Source organism: Nicotiana sylvestris, chromosome 2 (assembly GCF_000393655.2).
Source record: "Nicotiana sylvestris chromosome 2, ASM39365v2, whole genome shotgun sequence".
In the NCBI taxonomy this organism is placed as follows: domain Eukaryota; kingdom Viridiplantae; phylum Streptophyta; class Magnoliopsida; order Solanales; family Solanaceae; genus Nicotiana; species Nicotiana sylvestris.
In genome coordinates, this window is record NC_091058.1 from 76,758,436 (window position 1) to 76,776,987 (window position 18,552).

General features: G+C 40.1%; 1 protein-coding gene across 1 annotated transcript; it reads left to right on the plus strand.

Annotated features, from left to right (window-relative positions):
- The first annotated feature begins 15,776 nt into the window (after positions 1-15,776).
- Positions 15,777-16,379, plus strand: LOC138885100 (uncharacterized). Its single transcript, XM_070165999.1, has one exon. The coding sequence runs from the start codon at positions 15,777-15,779 to the stop codon at positions 16,377-16,379; it is 603 nt and encodes a 200-aa protein (XP_070022100.1).
- Positions 16,380-18,552: the final 2,173 nt, after the last annotated feature.

The window sequence follows — 18,552 nt, forward strand, 5'->3', positions numbered from 1 at the left end:
CTATTATCAAAGTTGAGTACAGTACTCAAAGTTGATATCACACTTTGTATAACTAAAAGCCATGCATTAGTATACGCCTTTCTCCTTCGCATTTGCTTCAATCTAGTTGCAATCACTCGACCTAGTGGTGTCTCCTAGGAAACTGGACGCGTGCGTTTACTCTTCTGTTCCCACTCGTATACTTGCTGTTGTTGTGCCGAAGACACTGGTCCTTGTTTAATGGCTGGCCATTATTTAATTACTGGCTTTGTCGAATACATAGCTGGGCACGCTCTACCATTTCTCGTTTAGAGCCTTTTTAGTGCATGCTCAAGTATCAATTTGAGCCAGCATGCATTGAGAGCATGCGTGCCTCCCTTTTTGTATTTTAATCCCAACAAATCACGTCCCAACTGCTTTTGGTTGTGGCAGCTGCCACCCTCCATTCTTGTATCAAGCTTTTACATGCTTTACCATATCTCATTTTGCGCCAATGTAGTTCATGTCCAGCATGCATTAGCTTCCAGCACGCATTTCCAAGTGAAGGCATGCGTCCCTCCCTGTTGTTATTTACTCCCAAAAAAACACGTCCCAGATGCTTTGGTTGTGGCAGCTGCCACCCTCCATGCGTGTATCAAGGTTTTCTGAGACAGCCAAACGCATGCGTGTGCTTTGTTGTTCCATTCCTGCATTCTTTTTGACTCGATTGCGCTGCCCAGACCAGGAGACAAGCTTCACGCTTTCCATATTAAGCCATGTGCGCACATGATAGGGATTCTAGAAATCACTATTGCCCTTAATGCTTAGTTTAAAACAATTAAAGACCTGCATTTCGTGCACAATCCCTAGCCTGTTTGTGGACACTCCCAATAGTTTGTTATTAGTTACTGTGCAAACCTTCACGTTCCCATCTTGTTCACTGAAATGATTTTGTTCTTTAGCATCGGTTATTTCGTAAAGTTGCAGCGTTGAGTGCCATAAGCATTGAATGGCACCTGCGCGAGATAAATATCCTCCTCCCTTAGGGTTTGAAAATATTGGTCGATTAATTTGACATGCCTCCTGCTCTTCCTTTTCTCTTTGCTTCTTATCTCCTGTCCACCTTCACCCTTAGCGTTGGACATTGAATCTTATCTTCATTAACTAACCTCCTTCCCTGTACATCCAGATGCCAAAAAACGTTGCCATTCTATTTCTCTATGATCTAAAGCATAATTAGCCAAATGATCTGCCAGCTTGTTGCCCTCCCTATGAATATGAGTAACTGTGAAATTGCCCCCATTCATTAGTTGCATCATTTCCTCTACCTGCTCATATATGATCCATAGTGGTTTCCAGATCCCATCCATTATCTTTTTTAATAACGTTGAGTCAGTTTGTAGCCATACATGAGAGTATTGTTGAAATCTGCAGAACCTTAGTGCTTCTACCATGGCCTTCACTTCAGCTACTGTGTTTGTTGTCTCCTCAATCTCCCTCACTACTGACTTGACTATGTCACCATTTTCATTTCTTATACAAAATCCTATTGAGATCCTGCCTGGATTTCCCCTCGATGCACCATCCGTATTAACTTTTAGCCATCTTGCACTTGGAAATTCCCACATGACTTTGGTAACCTTAAGTTTGGGAGTGAAATTTTCCATCATAGCTAAAAGATCTTGCCATTTGTGAGGTACCATGTCCATCCCAGGCTTTCTCACTTTCACCAATGCCTGGAGATTTGATGAAACTTGATAAATCACCCTGCTAGTTGTCACAGCATCACCATACTTCATACTATTTCTTCTTTTCCAGAGTTCCCATACTACACATGATGGGAGTGCTTGCATTACTGGTTTGAGCCTTAAGCACACATTTGCAGTCCAACATTTTGTGATTGCTTGGTGCAATGTAAGTCCCTCCACAACTATTTCTGCCATCGATAAAAAATATTTCCAAGTTGTCTTTGCAGTTTCTGATCTAAAAAATAAGTGCTGAAGAGATTCCTCGTCAGGCTGTACACAACACCAACATTTTGATGGCATGCAGTAGCCTACCCTTTTCAAGAAATCATCTAAAGGTAACTTTGCTTTCCACACTTTCCACATGAAAAATGCTATTTTAAAAGGAAGTCCCTTTACCCAAATCATCCTATAAGCTGTTCTTGGTTCGTCTCTTCTTCTCCTATAATCCCATGCTGACTTAACGCTGAAATATCCTCTTGTTTCCAGCATCCAACAAGGCATGTCAAGAACCTGCTGAGGTGAAGGTGGTTTGATTTTCTCCAGAATGTGTACTGCTAAGTCTTCAGGAAGCATTTCAAATAGCCTGTCCATATCCCACTCACCATCTAAGGTAACATCATGTACATTTTGTACTGTTTCATCAATGCCAAAGTCCTGAGGAACCAAAAAATATAGTGCCCCAAGACCTATCCAGTTTTCAAACCAAAAAAGTGAGGATCCCCTTTTTGTTTGCCAAAAGATTTGATGTTCAATCAGATCTCTGCATTCCAACATTTTTCTCCAAATGTGAGATCCCCTTTTCCATGGAACAACTACTGAATTCATTTTCTTACAGTATTTATGACATACGAAAGAGCTCTATATGCTTGGTTTTGTTCTGAAATTCCACCACAACTTGCTGAATAATGCCTTTGCTACATCGTGCAGTGACCTGAAACCAATTCCTCCTTCTTCAACTGGTATGCATAAGGTATTCCATGAAGCCCAATGCCTACTAGTTCCTCCTACAGAGCTACTCCAGAAAAACTGAGCAAATAATTTGTGCAACCTATTTATCACATAATTTGGAAGGTTTACAGCTGATAATATATGCATAGGCATGCTTGGCAGTACATGGGATATGAGAACTACCCTGCCCCCTACTGATAATAACTTGCCCTTGCCATGATTGCAATTTGTCAATTACTTTAGTAATTAGGGGCTGATAGTATTCCAACTTTCTTCTTGCATAAAATATAGGGCAACCTAGATATATGATAGGAAAATCATTCCTATGAATGCCTGTGATCCTTTCCATCTTGCTGACCACTTCCATGTCTATTAAATGATGCAGGTACACAACTGATTTGGTCTTGTTAATAAGCTGCCCAGATGCATCTTCATAGCATTCAGCACTTGCATAATCAGCATCAGGGATGTTTCATCTGAGTATGAGAAAATAATCATGTCATCTGCATACGCCAAATAATTTATCTTTGGACTCCACTTTGGCATCCCAAATCCACAAAAATACAGGTTAGTATGTAGTGCATTGAGACCCCTAGATAATGCTTCTGCTACCAAGATAAAAAGAGTTGGGGATACATGATCACCTTGTTTTACTCCCCTTGAGGACTTAAAGAACCCATGAGCTTGACCATTGATTAGAATAGAATACCAATTGTTTGAAACTAATCCAAAGACAATCCCTATTAACCTTTCTGTGAATCCCATCTTTCTCAGTACCTTTGTTAGGAATAGCCAAGATAATCTATCATAAGCTTTGGTCATATCTAGCTTCAGGATGACATTAGGTCCAGCTTTAGTTCTAAGCCTAATGTCAGTCACTATTTCCTGAGTTAGAAGGATGTTTTCTACTATATTCCTGCCCTTAACAAAACCTGACTGTTCCTCCGATATCAGACTTGGGAGATATTTCACTAGCCTTTCATGTACGACCCTTGATATAACCTTATTTGAAAAATTACTGAGGCTTATTGGTCTTAGATTAGAAAAAGTGGTAACTTTTTTTTCTTTGGTAGCAGAACTAGGTTGGTGTGTGTCACACACTTGGGTAGCTCATGACCATTGAAAAAAGCCCTCACCATGTCGTACAGGTCATCCCCTATTATATCCCAACAAAAATGATAGAATTTGCCTGTCATACCATCTGGCCCCCCAACACTATCACAATTTAGTCCGAGTACTGCCACTTTAACCTCCTCTTTTGTTGGCTGCTTAATCAATTCTGCATTCTGCTCAATGTTAATCAGATTAGGAACATGCTCTAGGATATCAAATGATGAAGGAGTAGCTTCTTCTGTGAACTGTTCCTCATAGAATTTGATAGCCTCTTCTGCAATTTCTTGTTCTTCTTCAATCCATGTTCCTCCACTATTTTGAATTTTGTTAAGCTGAAGTCTCTTCCTCCTACCTCTCACTTGTGCGTGGAAGAACTTAGTGTTCCTATCCCCTTCCTTGAACCAAGTCATGTCTGCCTTTTGTTGCCAATATTTCTCCTCTAGTGCAAGACATTTGATCAATTCTGCCTAAACCTTTTGTAGCCTTTCCCTGTTCATCCCCGTAGGATTTGCTTCAAATTCTGCTTCATGAACCATCACTACCTCCTCCATGCTTGCTATCTTTTGGAAAATATCTCCAAATGTAGCCTTACTCCACAGTGAAAGGGCCTTCTTTAATTTTTTTAACGTGTGATTAAAAAGAATATAAGGATTTGCACTAAAATCAGCTGTCTAATTCTCTTTCACCACATCTTTAAAAGTTGCATGTTCCACCCAGAAATTCAAGAACTTAAAAGGCTTTTTAATTGGTGGAGTCTCAATATCACACTTCAGATACATTGGACTATGATCGGAACCAGTCTTTGACAAATGTTGCACCTCTATTCCTGGAAATGTTTGTTGGAACTGAAGATTGGCCAAACATCTGTCTAGCCTTTTGAATATACAGTCTTCCTCTGCTCTCCCATTCCACCATGTAAATATGCTACCTTTAAATCCAAGGTAGAAGAGATTTCAAGTGTTGACACAGTATCAAAAATCATCAATTTCATTCAATGACACAGGTAACCCACCAAATTTCTCTTCTTCGTCCCATATTACATTGAAATCTCCTCCTACAAGCCATGATGCATCCATATCCCTTGCCATTGCATATAATGAATCCCATAGTTCTATCCTCTCAGTTGCATCACACTTAGCATATATCAATGTTAGGACAAACTCCACATGTGATTTAGTATGAAGCAATCGTGGTGTTAATTGTTGCACCATATTGTACATAACAGTTACCTCAAATACCTCATCTATGAAAGCCCAGATCTTGTTTGAAATATTTGCAATTGCTTGTGCAAGTCCTATCTTGTTTCTGTACCTTTCCAGTTTTTTTGCTTGTTGCTTTGGCTCTATTAATCCAACAAATTCATAGTGATTTTTCATGTGCATTTTTGTCACCCTTTCAAAGGCCTGCTGTGTGTTGACTGACCTTATATTCCAAATGAGAGCATTCATCACTAATTGTTTGATTTAGTTAGCATTCTCCTTGTGTGCACCCCAGGTTTTGGGACTGCAAAATTATCTTTTTGTTGCTTTTTCTTACCTTTTGCTGCTAATTTTGCCTTTTCCACTTGCGTAGGTGATAAGTCACCTTGCCTTTGCAGCATTCATAAAGTGTTGGGTAGTTGATTCTTGATCCATGTCGTATCCTGATCTACCAGGTTCTTCTCTTTCTTCATTGTCTTCCTTCCCTCCTGATGTAACTCCAAATGCATTCGTTTTTGGGACCAAGGCCTTCTCTTCTCCTCGTTTTAACAGCTGCAACTGGTTTTCTCCAATGTAACAGTAACATTTACTATTTTTGTTTTTTGTTTTGGCTGTTTCTCCTTCTCTGTTGTGTTGTGTCCTTGTGGGTCTTCTTGTGATTTCTGATGTTTATCTTCTTCTGTTCCTCCAGGATCATTTACCTCTGGGCCTCTTCCTTCATAGTTTCTAATTTTTGTGACTTCTGCTATCTGATAATTATTTTTGTGCTCAACAATTTCTGATCCTCCCATTAATAAAGAATTACCAGTTGTATTGTTGTCATTGGCATGAGGCTCTCCATTTACACTTTGCTCATTTACACTTTGCTCATCTTCTTCTTTGTCCTTTTCATTTGGTTCCTCATCAGCTTGTGCTCCTAGTGGTACTTCATTCTCCTCTGAATCGTATTCCCTTTGTGCATCCCATAGTCTGCCTCCACAGCCTTGCACTATTTTTTTAATTGTAGACGATTTTGACCCTTCTGCTTGAGAATTTGTAGTTTTATTAAGTTCCTTGTTCACTAATGTATCTTGTGGTGGGATTTGCTGGCATGATGTATTGATCTTCACTATTTCATCTCATTTTTTATCCTTGAAACTTCTTTCTACCCATTGTGTAGTATCGTTTTTTGCTTTTGATGCCTCCTTTCCATTGACTAGACCATTAGTCGAACCAATCCCCAATGAGTTAAGATGAAACGCTTGTGCTGCTGGATTTAGGGTTCCCTCATTATTGACCATATGTTTTGGTTTTTGCTTTGTAGATGCTTGGTTACGAACTGCTGGACTGTTTGTTATTGCATTAGCTGCCACCATTGCCAATTGACTAACGGGTTCTTCCTCTTCATCCATCCCTTGTAATATTGCAAACTTGTTAGCTACTTGAACATGATCATTATCTTCATTGTCTACTGCCACCAATTCCTTACCACTGTTGATTTGTGCTTCTGCTTGTCTATCTACAGTGCTTGTGCCCACCTTGTTCTTATTGTTTTCAAACTGCTTAGTTGGTGCCATCTCCATTCCATTATTATTGAGACTAGTATTTTGATTTACTACATTTCTAACTCTGTTGTCCTTCACTTCCTTCCATTGCTCTTTTGCTGTAACATTCACATTACCCATTACCTTTCCACTAGATGGAATCATTATAGGCTGTGAGTTCCCTCTGTCCTGCTTCTTAGTTGTATATGCTTGGTTAGCATTCTCCTTCTCCACATATAGTTCAGGGTGTATCCTCCAACATTCAAATTGATCATGCCCTTGAAGTTTACAATGTCTGCAATATTTAGGTAGTATGTCATATTGAATTCTCACCCATTCAGTTCTTGTTGTTCCTTTAGCTTCATTGAAAATGTCCATCCTCACCTTTTTAGGCAAATCTGCAAGTAGATCAACTAGTACCTTCACCCTAGCACAACTAGGTCTAGTTTTATTAATTGTTGCCATGTCTAGATGCATGGGTTTACCTACTGCTGTAGCTAGAGAAAATAGACGTTCCTTCACAAAAAAAGTTGGCAATAAACCTAGGAATGAAATCCAAGCCATTGCCTTGGGTGTTTCTTCATCTGCTTTAAACTTTGAGTCGTAAATCAAAGGCCTAAGCTGATATTGATAGCCATCCCTGTCCTTTATGTAATGAGTTTTTGAGGAGAAATGAAGATAATCCTGCCTTAACGTCATTCTAATCAAAATGTGCCTATCCCTTAGAAATCTAATGTTAGACTCACCTTTAATACCGCATTGAATTGGTATTAACTTACGCAGTTGTTGAATTTCTGGGCTGCCATAAGAATATTTACCAACTATTGCATATTGTAATCCTTCGATGATATCCATCCTTTCTACTTCTGCTTCTATGAACTTAATAACATGCTCTCCATTCAATATTATAGGTGGACGAATGAGAATTGGCTCAACTTCCTGTTGCTCAATCATTGCAGCATTTAAAGTGCAAGGTCTCAGAATTTTGGAGTAATTCATCGGCTGTTTGTTGTTATTTGTGCTCCCTGATGTTTGTGCAATGTTTGGAGGAGGTTGGGTAGGCAGCACAACCACAAAAGGTGGTTGGCCACCTACCTGTGTGTCCATTACAGTTGTAAATCTTTAGCAGTTTAATTACATGAAAAGGTGCAGCAGCTTTGCACGAAAATGATGCTACTGTAATTTGAATTAGCTTCACGTTACTTTCTGCTTATGGCTGTGAATCCAATTTCACAGTTCAAATTGTTAAAAATAGTAAATTCGATTTAAATTGAAGCTTAGAATTCAAACCAATCTTAGAAGAGAAGATAATACCTTCACGTTATCAAAAACAAAGCTGTTGTGTTGAAAAGTAGCGCTGGAAATAGCTGAATAGCTGAAATTGAATGAGGAACATTGTCTGCTATAGTAACTCGTAAAAATGAAATTAAGATCTCCAAAATTTTACTATAGATCTAAAGTTGAAACATATTGGGAATTATTCGTAAGGAAATTATGTATCTTTTGACACCAAGTATGTTTAGATCCACCACCGGATACCGGAGTTATGACCGGAAAAATCCTAGTATTTTTAGGATATTTATTTGAACTTATTTCTATAGGATTTTACTTTATTATTAAATTTAATTCTATTTTTAAAGCACAAGAAAATTGAAAAATACAAAAAATAGTTTCATGTTTTATTTTATTCTATTTAGTTTAGGTTATTAATATTTTTATGGCAATATATTTTGTTTTTACCGTGATTTTTACTTTTAGTTTGAGTATAAGAATTTATATAAAATATATAGTTTCATATAGTTTACTTTAATGAATTAGAATTAATATTTAAAAGTATATTTTAATTTATTTGTTTAAAAAAAGTTGGAAAGGTTTATGTTTTCTTATTGGATTTAAAGAGTCAAAATCCCAAAGAGATGGCCCAATTCGGATTTTTTCCAGCCCAAATGCCAAATAACCCTCCAACCCATAACCCATTAGCTTTTTAAAATTAAATCGCAGTCGTCCCTCCCTTCTAATCTAACGGACCACTTTGTTTCCACAACCCCAAATATAAACCCAATATTTCCCTAATGAACCAAATCCTAAACCTATCTAACAAATAGTCGCACCCAGCCCCATCTCCGCTTCTGCCCGCGCATCAACTAGCCAAACTTGCCAGAAAACTCAAAAAAAACCCAGTGAGTTCACTCAGCCGAGTGCCATGGTCCCCCCTCTCATCTTCGTCTCTCTCCACGTCATCAACACCATAACGACTTCTGACACACAATATTCTCATTTTTATCCTCCTCACGTTCTTTTGATTTCTTGAACGGATCTCAGATAAATGGGAGAGGTTGGATGTGAGTGAAATCACATCCACGCCTTCCATTTTTCTGATTTTGTCTGATGGAAAATTTAGGAGGATTTTCGGATTTTTGGGAACATTTTCGGATTTTCTTGGAGAAGAAGAATAAAAGTTTCTAGGGTGCCTATAAATAGGGGGAAAATTTGGAGGAAGGGGGGGGGGAAGAAATTAGGGTTCTAATAGGAAGTTTCTGCTTCTCTTCTCATTTTGGGTCCATTTTCGGTTGAGTTCAAATTCCAGAAAAAAAATACAAAAAAAAATAGTCTGAGTTTGATTTTTATTCAAGTATTGTTCCATTTTCGAAAAATCAGAAAACTAACACATATATATACATCTCTTTAGTGCTTTTCTATCTCGGAATTTCAATTTCGAGTTTTGGTCTGCAAACATGGAGATTGCTTGAGGTGCTCGAGTTCGAGTTTCAAATTGTTGTTCGTTCGTGAATTCTAGAGGCGGTTCCTTGTTCGAAGTCAGCCCTGTTTTCTCACTCAGATTCCACACTCGAAGTTTGTAGCTGAGTTTCGTGCTTTCTGTTATTAAGAAGAGTTTTTCAATTTCAGGTTCATCTCTTTCCTTCTTATTCTTGTTAATGGTGATTGAAATATGATATGAGCCGTAGGAAATTCGCTCTGTAGTGATAGATATTAGATCATGTTTTAGTAGAGGTTGTGTTTGGAGTTAGTTTCTAGTTGCGATTTATGCTCAAGAATGCTATTCGTCAATCTGTTCTTGTCATTCGACATGCTGCACTTGATTTGGTTTCACTGTTTTGAGGAGCTCTCTGAATCTTCATGCTTAGTCTTATATGTGTGATTTGAGTTAGCTAATCCTATTGTAACTAAATGAATCATGAATCAGTGATGCATTTCATTTGCGGTTTGAATTGGTGCTTTTTGTGTGTGTTTTGAAAACAAATGCAATCAAGTCCATTTTGCCGAAATCTATTTATTATTCATTAACTTTCCCAACTCGTGTTCTTGAAACCTATTGAGAGTCAATGTTCGAAGTCACTGAATGTGAAAATGTTTTGTTGTGCTTGGTTGGATCACCATATGAATTTTTCATATCCATGGCTAGGACTTCATTAACTGCTACCTCAAATTCTGCTGAATATTCTGTTTTGCGACGTTTGCATACTACGAGTTCCTCATGATCTAATAAAAGCTGTAAACGTGAATCAAGTTTTTCGTGAAATGAGTCATTTCGCCCGAACCCAGATCGTGAGATCGATACCGTGAGTTTTGACTGAGTAAAAGCAGTCCTCTGTTTAGTTCTAGTTTTTTTGGAATTCTCTGTGTTACTGGAAGTTTTCTATCCATTAGTTAGTAAGTCATTTCTTGTTGTGAACCTGCATGATCATACACGCAAAAGGAGCAAACATTATGGTGTCTCGTTCGACCTTAATTCTGTTGGTTGTTTGTTTCTCCCAAATTTCCATGTCTGAAGATTGGTAGTAAGTTAGATTGTTCCCTGATAAGAATGGTCTCTTCCTGCCATGCTTGAAGTAAGAACAGATTGATTGAAATTGTGTATATGTTGGCTCATTATTGTCGGTACAATAAATCAGTCGCTCTCCTTGAATTGTCGTCATCGTCCAAGAATCATGAGGGTCTTAGACCAATTTTCGCGTGAGCTTCAGTTCGCAGAAGGTTTGCTTGTCACTTAGTCCTCATGATTTCCATGTTTGAGTTAACTGTAAACATCCTTAGTCGTTATGTGATTACATAGTTCCAAGCACTCGAACCGTTCATGTGTTTGTTCACCAATTTTCGCTCGGAGTTCATGTTATCTTTCGTTAATATGCTAAAATCTACCTTCATATTATCATGTTCGCTGTCATTGCTTTGAGTTAGCTCGAATAGATTTAACTAGAGATTCCTTGCATTGTTTTGCTTTATCATGTCTTTGTTTATTAGTTGGTTTGGTTGGCTTCACGAGTTATCAGATGTTGGTTTATTTGGATTATCCACTCTGCTTTGCTTGGCCTAACTTATTTTGAATGACTGTGTGGTTGTGGGGATAGGGAAAAGACTAGCCCATTAGTGTATAAACTTATTTGCATGCTAGGATTGGGCTTGGTCTAGCAAATGAAACTAATTGTAAAAATATGAGCATGATTTTGAATTTTCTTTTCTTCTATTTGCTTATTTTGTTACATTGTTCATTAGGAGCATGTTTAGGGCGACCACACATGGATAGGCATTCTTTAGGATTTGTTCGTTCGGGGAAAGAGGTCGTTCTCTTAGTTAAATTTATCCGGGTAATGACCCGAAGGATTTGTATATATTTTTATCCGAGGAATGCCCCGAAGTATTCTGTAAATGGAGGCCAAAAGTAGAAACTTGTAGTATTTTCAATTTATTTTCATTTTTCTTTTTTTCTTTTATTTAGGTGGGGACGACCTCGAACCTCTTCTGTGTTTATTTTCCCTTTCTGTGCCTTCTACCTCAATTTGAATGTTTTTAAAGCCAACTAGATCGAGTACGCAACTATACTAGTCACGGGACTTGAGGAGTGCCTAATACCTTCTCCCCGAGTCAAATGAACTCCCTTACCCGAATCTCTGGTGCGGATTTGGTTTTAGAGCCTGAAATGTTTTAAAAGAAAAAAATTATTTAAAAAAAACGGTAACCTGACACGCCGAAATCAAAGTCAGGTGGCGACTCTGAGTTATTTCCTTTTGAACAATCTTTTGTCACTTTCAAAATTGAAAACTCTTTCGAGCTTTGCGAAATCCTTTTATTATTTTTAAGAGGGTTAGTGAGGTTGTAAAAAAAGGGTGTGACATCTCTGGCGACTCTGCTGGGTACTTGCAGGTTCGAGCTAGTACTTGATCTTGTTGGCTTTTTAGGATGTTCGGGTGAGGTTTTCATGTGTTTTGTTTGCTTTACTTGAATTTTATTTTATGTTGTTTTATTATTTGCTAGTTGCTTATTTGTTTATAGTTTTTCCTTTATGTGTTACTGCTTTATAAATCGTCATCATTTGCATAACTCCGGGTCTTCTTTCTGCAACAAGTCTTCCGGAGTACGTTTGAGCGTACACGGCCTTTTTGTGAGTCACCCGAGTCTTTATGGGGGGTGGCGTGGGAGCGTGGAGTGGGCAGACAGCTAGAGCAGCCGCCATCGACCACGTGCTACCCCGAATTGCCTTGTCTATTGAACCCCAACCATAGGTCAGCCTTTAGGTCATGCTTATGTGCATCATATCATTTAAACCTAGCAGGGCTCGGTCCCAGGCACTTTGTCCCTTTGTAGGAGGCCTATCCAAATTTTGTTAAAAATGGGCCCGTGGCCCAAAAAAATATTCAATCATCCATATGTGATACATGTTGCATCTTTGAGGGTAAAAGGGTCATTTGACGGACCAAGAATATTTGAGGGTGACATATAAAATGAAGTAGGTGATTTTACACTTTCCCATTATTTTCCAAAAAATTGAAAATAGAAAATCCAAAAGGATTTACACTTTTTCATTATTTTCCAAAAAAAAATTCAAAAAAAGGGAGAAAAAGAAAATCCCAAATAGATTTTACATCTTTTATCATTTCCCAGAAAAAAATTTAAAAAAAAAACCAAAAATATTTTACATTTTCCATCATTTCTCAAAAGACAAAAAAATGGTTTTCCAAATTAGTTGCATTTTTTTGAAGGCTTTATCCCATGTCCAATCTTCCCGAACTACGCGAACCTGATTCTCGTCTTTCGAGACGTGATATGTAGACAACCCACATAGGGTCCGGTCTTCCTAGTGTCTTAGGTTCTTGGCTTTGTGTGGTCTTAGCTATATCTTGCATTTCTAACCACTTTCGGCCACATCGGCCATTCTTGCAAATTGGGGTCATTTTCGCAAAGGTGGTTCAATAAACCATGTCTTAGGATCTTGAGTCCACAACTAGGTGTCATATTATTTTAAGGTCCGTCCTTTTCAAGTTTGCATCTTTAGCCACTTCTGGCCATATCGGCCGCTTTTGCAAAACATGTCATTTCTGCAAATTAATTTTGGGCCATGATTATTAAGAGTTAGAATTCATAAGCTTTACTGAGGTATTCCCATGTCTTTGAGGTCACCTTTCTTGAGTTTGCAGTTTTAGCCACTTTTGGCCCCTCATGCCATTTTGCAGAAATAGCCCAACCGTCCCCTAGGAAATGTTGTGGTGTCACATAATGTCTCGAGTCATTAACCATGCTTTTTCCATTAAGGTATGGATCCACTCACCAATGCTAGAGTATCAATGGTGGTCAAAGTCCCTAGAAGGCTAGTAAAATGGTGGAACATGTTCACATTACTTGAGCAACATGATTTGATGGGTAAATTAGGGACTCTTATTTCTCTGATGGACATCACTCCCCGTCTCGACCTTGTAGAAGCAATGTTGATATTTTGGGACCCACAGGGAATGGTATTAAAGTTTGGAGATCTTGAGATGACACCCACCTTAGCTGAGATAGTCGGGTTAACCCGCCTCCCATACCTAGACAAGGATTTAATTTACACAAGGGCTCATTCAAGCACCAAGTTCCTTAAGATCATAGGGATGGATTTGGAAACTCACATGGGATGTCTAGATCAATCTTGGGTACCTTTGGACTTTTTATTCGAGAAGTTTGATCGTCCTACGGGGTATGAGACCTTCGTAGATGAATTTTCCATATCATATGATTCTTGGAAGAAGAGGCATCCTATGGTCTTCGCTATTGCATTATTGGGTCTCCTAGTATTTCCTTTGGAGGGTAGACATATTAGCACACATCTGGGGTCAATAGCCTTTGCACTCTTCCATGATAAACACAATAGTAAGGTCACCGTGGTTCCGACAATTTTGGCAGAGATCTATCGTGCTTTGACCAGGATTCGAGAAGGTGGGAGGTTCTTTGAGGGAAGCAACTTGCTGCTACAACTGTGGATGATGGAACACTTACATCCCGACACCATGTTTGAGAAAGATGTGATTGACTGTTGTCTGAGAGATCGAGTGAAGTGCATCGAGCATAGGATGACGTTCGATAAGTTTGCCTTACCACTCGGAGTTCAGGATTGGGTTGATTATTTAGGATCCTTAACTGAAGAGAAGATGTTGTGGTCATACTTATGGATTGATTTGGACGTGATCTTAGCAGGGTCTTGCGTGCAAGACTTCTTGGTACTGATCGGACTTTGGTGTACTAAACCATATACCCCTGCTAGAGTGATGCGTCAGTTAGGGAGGCAGCAAGAAGTCCCCTACATTCCTGATTCTCGTGACGTCATTAGGGAATTTGAAACTATGCCGCATAGGGAGGTCGACATCCAGACCTATTGGCGTTATGCGATGAAGATGGGTAGGGATACTTTAGCTGCTGACCCACATTCACCTGGGTATACCCATGAGTACTTCATATGGATATAGTCTACTCAGCGGGGGGGGGGGGGGGTAGCAGGCCATTATCCCAACGTGTTAGAGAAGTATTTGACGAGGAGGTCACCTCACAGATATTGTTTAGACAATTGATGGATCGATTTACCCAGGCAGAGGAGGCCCATGCAGCAGAAAGGGTTGGGGTTTGAGCTACACTTCAGTCACTGAGATCATAGTTGGCAGTGTTGGTAGAGAACATGGGACAACACCGTAAGTACCGTACTAGAGTCAGTCTTCCAGATGCAGGCGCGCATTCTAGGATTCTCATTCCCAGCTTCGAGGTGTCCTTGCAGGGTATATAATACAGAGCTTAGATTCGACAGGATTAACAGGGCCATCCGAATCTTCATCGGACCCGTCCCAGCCAGGACCGTCGCATTCATGAGCAGCTTGAGGAGTCATTCTATTTAGATGTTTTGAGATTTTCTTATGTTGTCTTTTACTTTTGCGTCTTGTCTAGGAGTAACTAAGTCCTTTAGGTAGTGTCAGAGTCTGTCATAGTATAGTCGAGTCTTTCATGTCTTTCATTATCGTACTTCTCTTTGTATTTTAATATCGAAAAGTTTTAAATGAAAAATCCCAAAAAAATTTTGTTTTTAGTTTATTTTTCATCACTCTTCCAGAACTACACTTAGTCTGATTCGTGAGGGACATGATACGTAGACAACCTACATCGGGTTCGATCAAATCATTTTTGGTTCAAATAAAAGAGAAAGAAAAAGAAAACAGTGATAAGAGGTGTTGGAAAAGAAAAAGAAGGAAGGATCGAAATGAGCAAATCGGGATGATGCCCTATGACCCTGAGACCCTCAAAGCCATTTTAGAACCGTTAATTGTTGCTAGGTGCATTACACGTAATGTGATATTAATATTTGATAAATGACCAAATGCTAACATGGTGGTTTTGTGTTGTTGTCCTCCGTTATCTTCAATTAATAATAGGGAGGTGGTTAGTTTGTTGGCATCTTGGCAAGTCATCCATGCAACACCCGATCAAAGCGTCAAACAGTCATGGCTAGCAAGGAAACAGAAACTAGAGTTTTAGACCCACCAAGGGAGATTGTTGAGTCTGAATCAGAATTGCAAGAGGAGGTCCGGAGGTTGAAGCACCAGATGGCGGAAATGTATCAGGCCTGGATCAAGGGACACCCTCCACCCTCGTTCCCTACCAGCTACACAGAAAACCCTGCTTCCATTCCACCACTCTCTCAATCCCAGATGCCCACTACCATTGATCTTTCCCCACAACATGCACCTGGTTTTACCCCTTACCACAGCTACCCCGACACTTCAGCCCAAACTGTTCATGCTCCGCCAACCAAAACAACCTCGTACCCTGCTCTGACATCTGCTCCTATTTTTGTACCCCCTCCACAAGATACCCTCCACTGATCCTCTAGTGAGCCCGTATTCCCCGCTAAAGATGCCCACTACTATGCACCGGAGCCCACCTTCAAAGTCCCAAATCCTTACTCTTACGCTCCCCAATTTGAGCCTCATGTTGAAACTGACAAACCACCCAAGAACGCAGATCAAGAAGAGATGTTTAGGAAGGTACAGAGTTTGGAGAAATCATTGAGAAATATGCAAGGGTTGGGGAACCAAGTGAGTGTGGCCTATAAGGATTTATGTTTATTCCCCGATGTCCAACTGCCTGCCGGGTTCAAGATGCCCAAGTTTGGCTTGTATGACAGACATGGGGATCCTGTAGCTCATCTGAGGGGTTATTGTAGTAAAATGAGAGGCGCCGGGGGAAACGATGAATTACTAATGGCATACTTCAGCCAAAGTCTGAGTGGGGCAGCATTAGAATGGAACACCCGCCAGGATGCCAGCAGGTGGTACACCTGGGACGATATGGCTCAGGTCTTTGCCCGACACTTTCAATACAATATAGACATTGTTCCAGACCGCCTATATCTGACCAAGGTGGAAAAGAAACCTAGTGAAAGCTTTATAGAATATGGGTTCCGATGGAGAGAGCAAGATGCACGAGTCAATCCCCCCATGGAAGAGGACGAAATTGTTAAATACTTTTTTCAAGCCTTGGAGCCCACTTACTATGGCCACTTGATCTCAGCCATTGGTAAGTCTTTCAATGATGTGGTGATGATGGGAGAAATGGTGGAAAAGGGGATCAAGTAGAGTAAGATCATGAGCTATTCTGCTATAAAAGCAACCATCCAGGCCATCCAGAGTGGTATCGGAAGTTTGCTAGGCAAGAAGAAGAAGGAAGATGTCGCTATGGTTGTCTCCAGATCATGGCATGGCTAGAGGGGTTCACCTCATCAATACACCCATTCTTGACCCCGACCTCAAACCTACGCCCAAGCTCCATATAATCCACCTCAACATTACTTTTCCCCGATAAACCCCCAATACTCAGCCAGGCCATCCCAATACCTTGTTCACCATGCACAATCATATGCTCAACCCCCTACTTACCCCAATGGCATGCTCCAGCTCCGCAGAATATCTACCCAGCTCCACAAAATACTTATCCACCCCTACAACCCTATCAAAACCCCACTGGTGCAAATTTTTGATCAAGGCCAGAGTATAGGAGAGAGAGGCAGCAGCGGAAACAAACTTTTACCCCGCTTGGAGAATCCTATGCTAGTCTGTTTCAAAGGTTAAAGCAATTGGACGTCTTGAGGCCGATTGAGTCAAAGATACCAAATCCCCCTCCAAAAAACCTCGATTATTCCCTAAGAAGCGCCTATTGTTCTGATGCTTCAGGGCATGACATAGAGAAGTGTTGGCATTTGAAACGGGCAATTTAGGAGCTCATTGATACAAACCAAATTGTAGTCCAAAGCCCAGACGTGCCAAAAATCAACCAAAACCCTTTGCCAGCCCATGTAGAGACGCACATGATTGAAATAGTTCACAAGGATGGGGAGCCCAAGAAGTATTCTACGTCCGTCATGATGATTCGGGCCAGTGAAAGCAATTTGGTTAAAACTCCAGACTCTACCAAAGCAACGCCCTTGACAGTTGAAGGAGTGATAGAAAAGCCGAGCTCACTCAATTCGAAACCACAGGTGTTGGTCGTGAAAGGGCTGTCAAATGATATCGGGGCAAGTCTGGAAAGTTGAAAAGTTGTAGTATCAGGGATTCCAAGTAAGCCTGTCATAGTTGTGAAGGGAGCTCCTATTACCTCTATCATCATTAAACCAGTAACCCAGCTGCCAGTGGTAGATGCCAAGGCTGTTCCGTGGAATTATAAACAAGTGATAGTGACATACAAAAGAAAAGAAATAGAGGAAGAAGTTAATGAAACTGGAGGATTAACTCGTTCTGCGAGATGTTTCACCCCAGAAGAATTAAGGAAAGCCAAGCCATTCAAGGATAGCCAAATGCCAGTAAAGAAATTGGTGACCGAGGAAGAGGCTGAGGAGTTCCTGAAAAAGATGAAAGTGCAGGATTATTCCATTGTGGAGCAGTTAAGGAAAACACCAGCTCAGATTTCTCTTTTGTCTTTGTTGATACATTCAGATGAACATCGCAGGGTCTTGATGAAGATTTTGAATGAGGCATATGTTTCTGATAAGATCATAGTGAACCACTTGGAAAAGATAGCTGGCAAGATCTTCGAAGAAAATAGGATCACTTTCTCGGATGATGAACTTCCTATGGAGGGTACAGAACACAACCGAGCTCTTTATCTCATGGTGAAGTGTGCAGATTCTATTGTCTCAAGGGTTTTGGTTGATAATAGCTCTAGTGCGAATATTTGTCCCCTGTCTACTATAAAAAAACTGAAGATCGGCACCGAAAGAATCCACTTGAACAGTGTGTGTGTTCGAGGCTTTGATGGGGGAGGTAAAGATTCTGTTGGAGATATAATGCTCGAATTGTCAATAGGGCCTGTTGAGTTTACCATGGAATTCCAAGTGTTAGATGTGGCTGTCTCTTACAATCTGTTGTTGGGCAGGCCCTGGATACATACTACTAAGGCAGCCCCGTCTTCTCTGCACCAAATGGTGAAGTTTGAATGGGACAAGCAGGAAATAGTTGTGCACGGTGATGAGGACTTGTCATCTTGTAATGATACAATTATTCCGTTCATCAAAGCTGAAGATGATAAGGGACCTTGGGTCTATTAGACTTTCGAAACAGTGTCTGTTGAGAAAATTCCTAAAGGAAAATGCATTCCGGGTCCTAAGCTATCCTCTGCGTCCGTCATGGTTGCGAATGAAATGTTAAAGAATGGTTTTGTGCCGGGCAAAGGTTTGGGCTCATCTCTGTAGGGTATTGTGCATCCAGTGCGTCCCAGTGGGAATCCTGGTACATTTGTTTTGGGATTCATGCACAC

Bases quoted from the DNA above. Each gene is read 5' to 3' on its own strand.
- LOC138885100 (XM_070165999.1), top strand. From the start codon at position 15,777: ATGTTTAGGAAGGTACAGAGTTTGGAGAAATCATTGAGAAATATGCAA.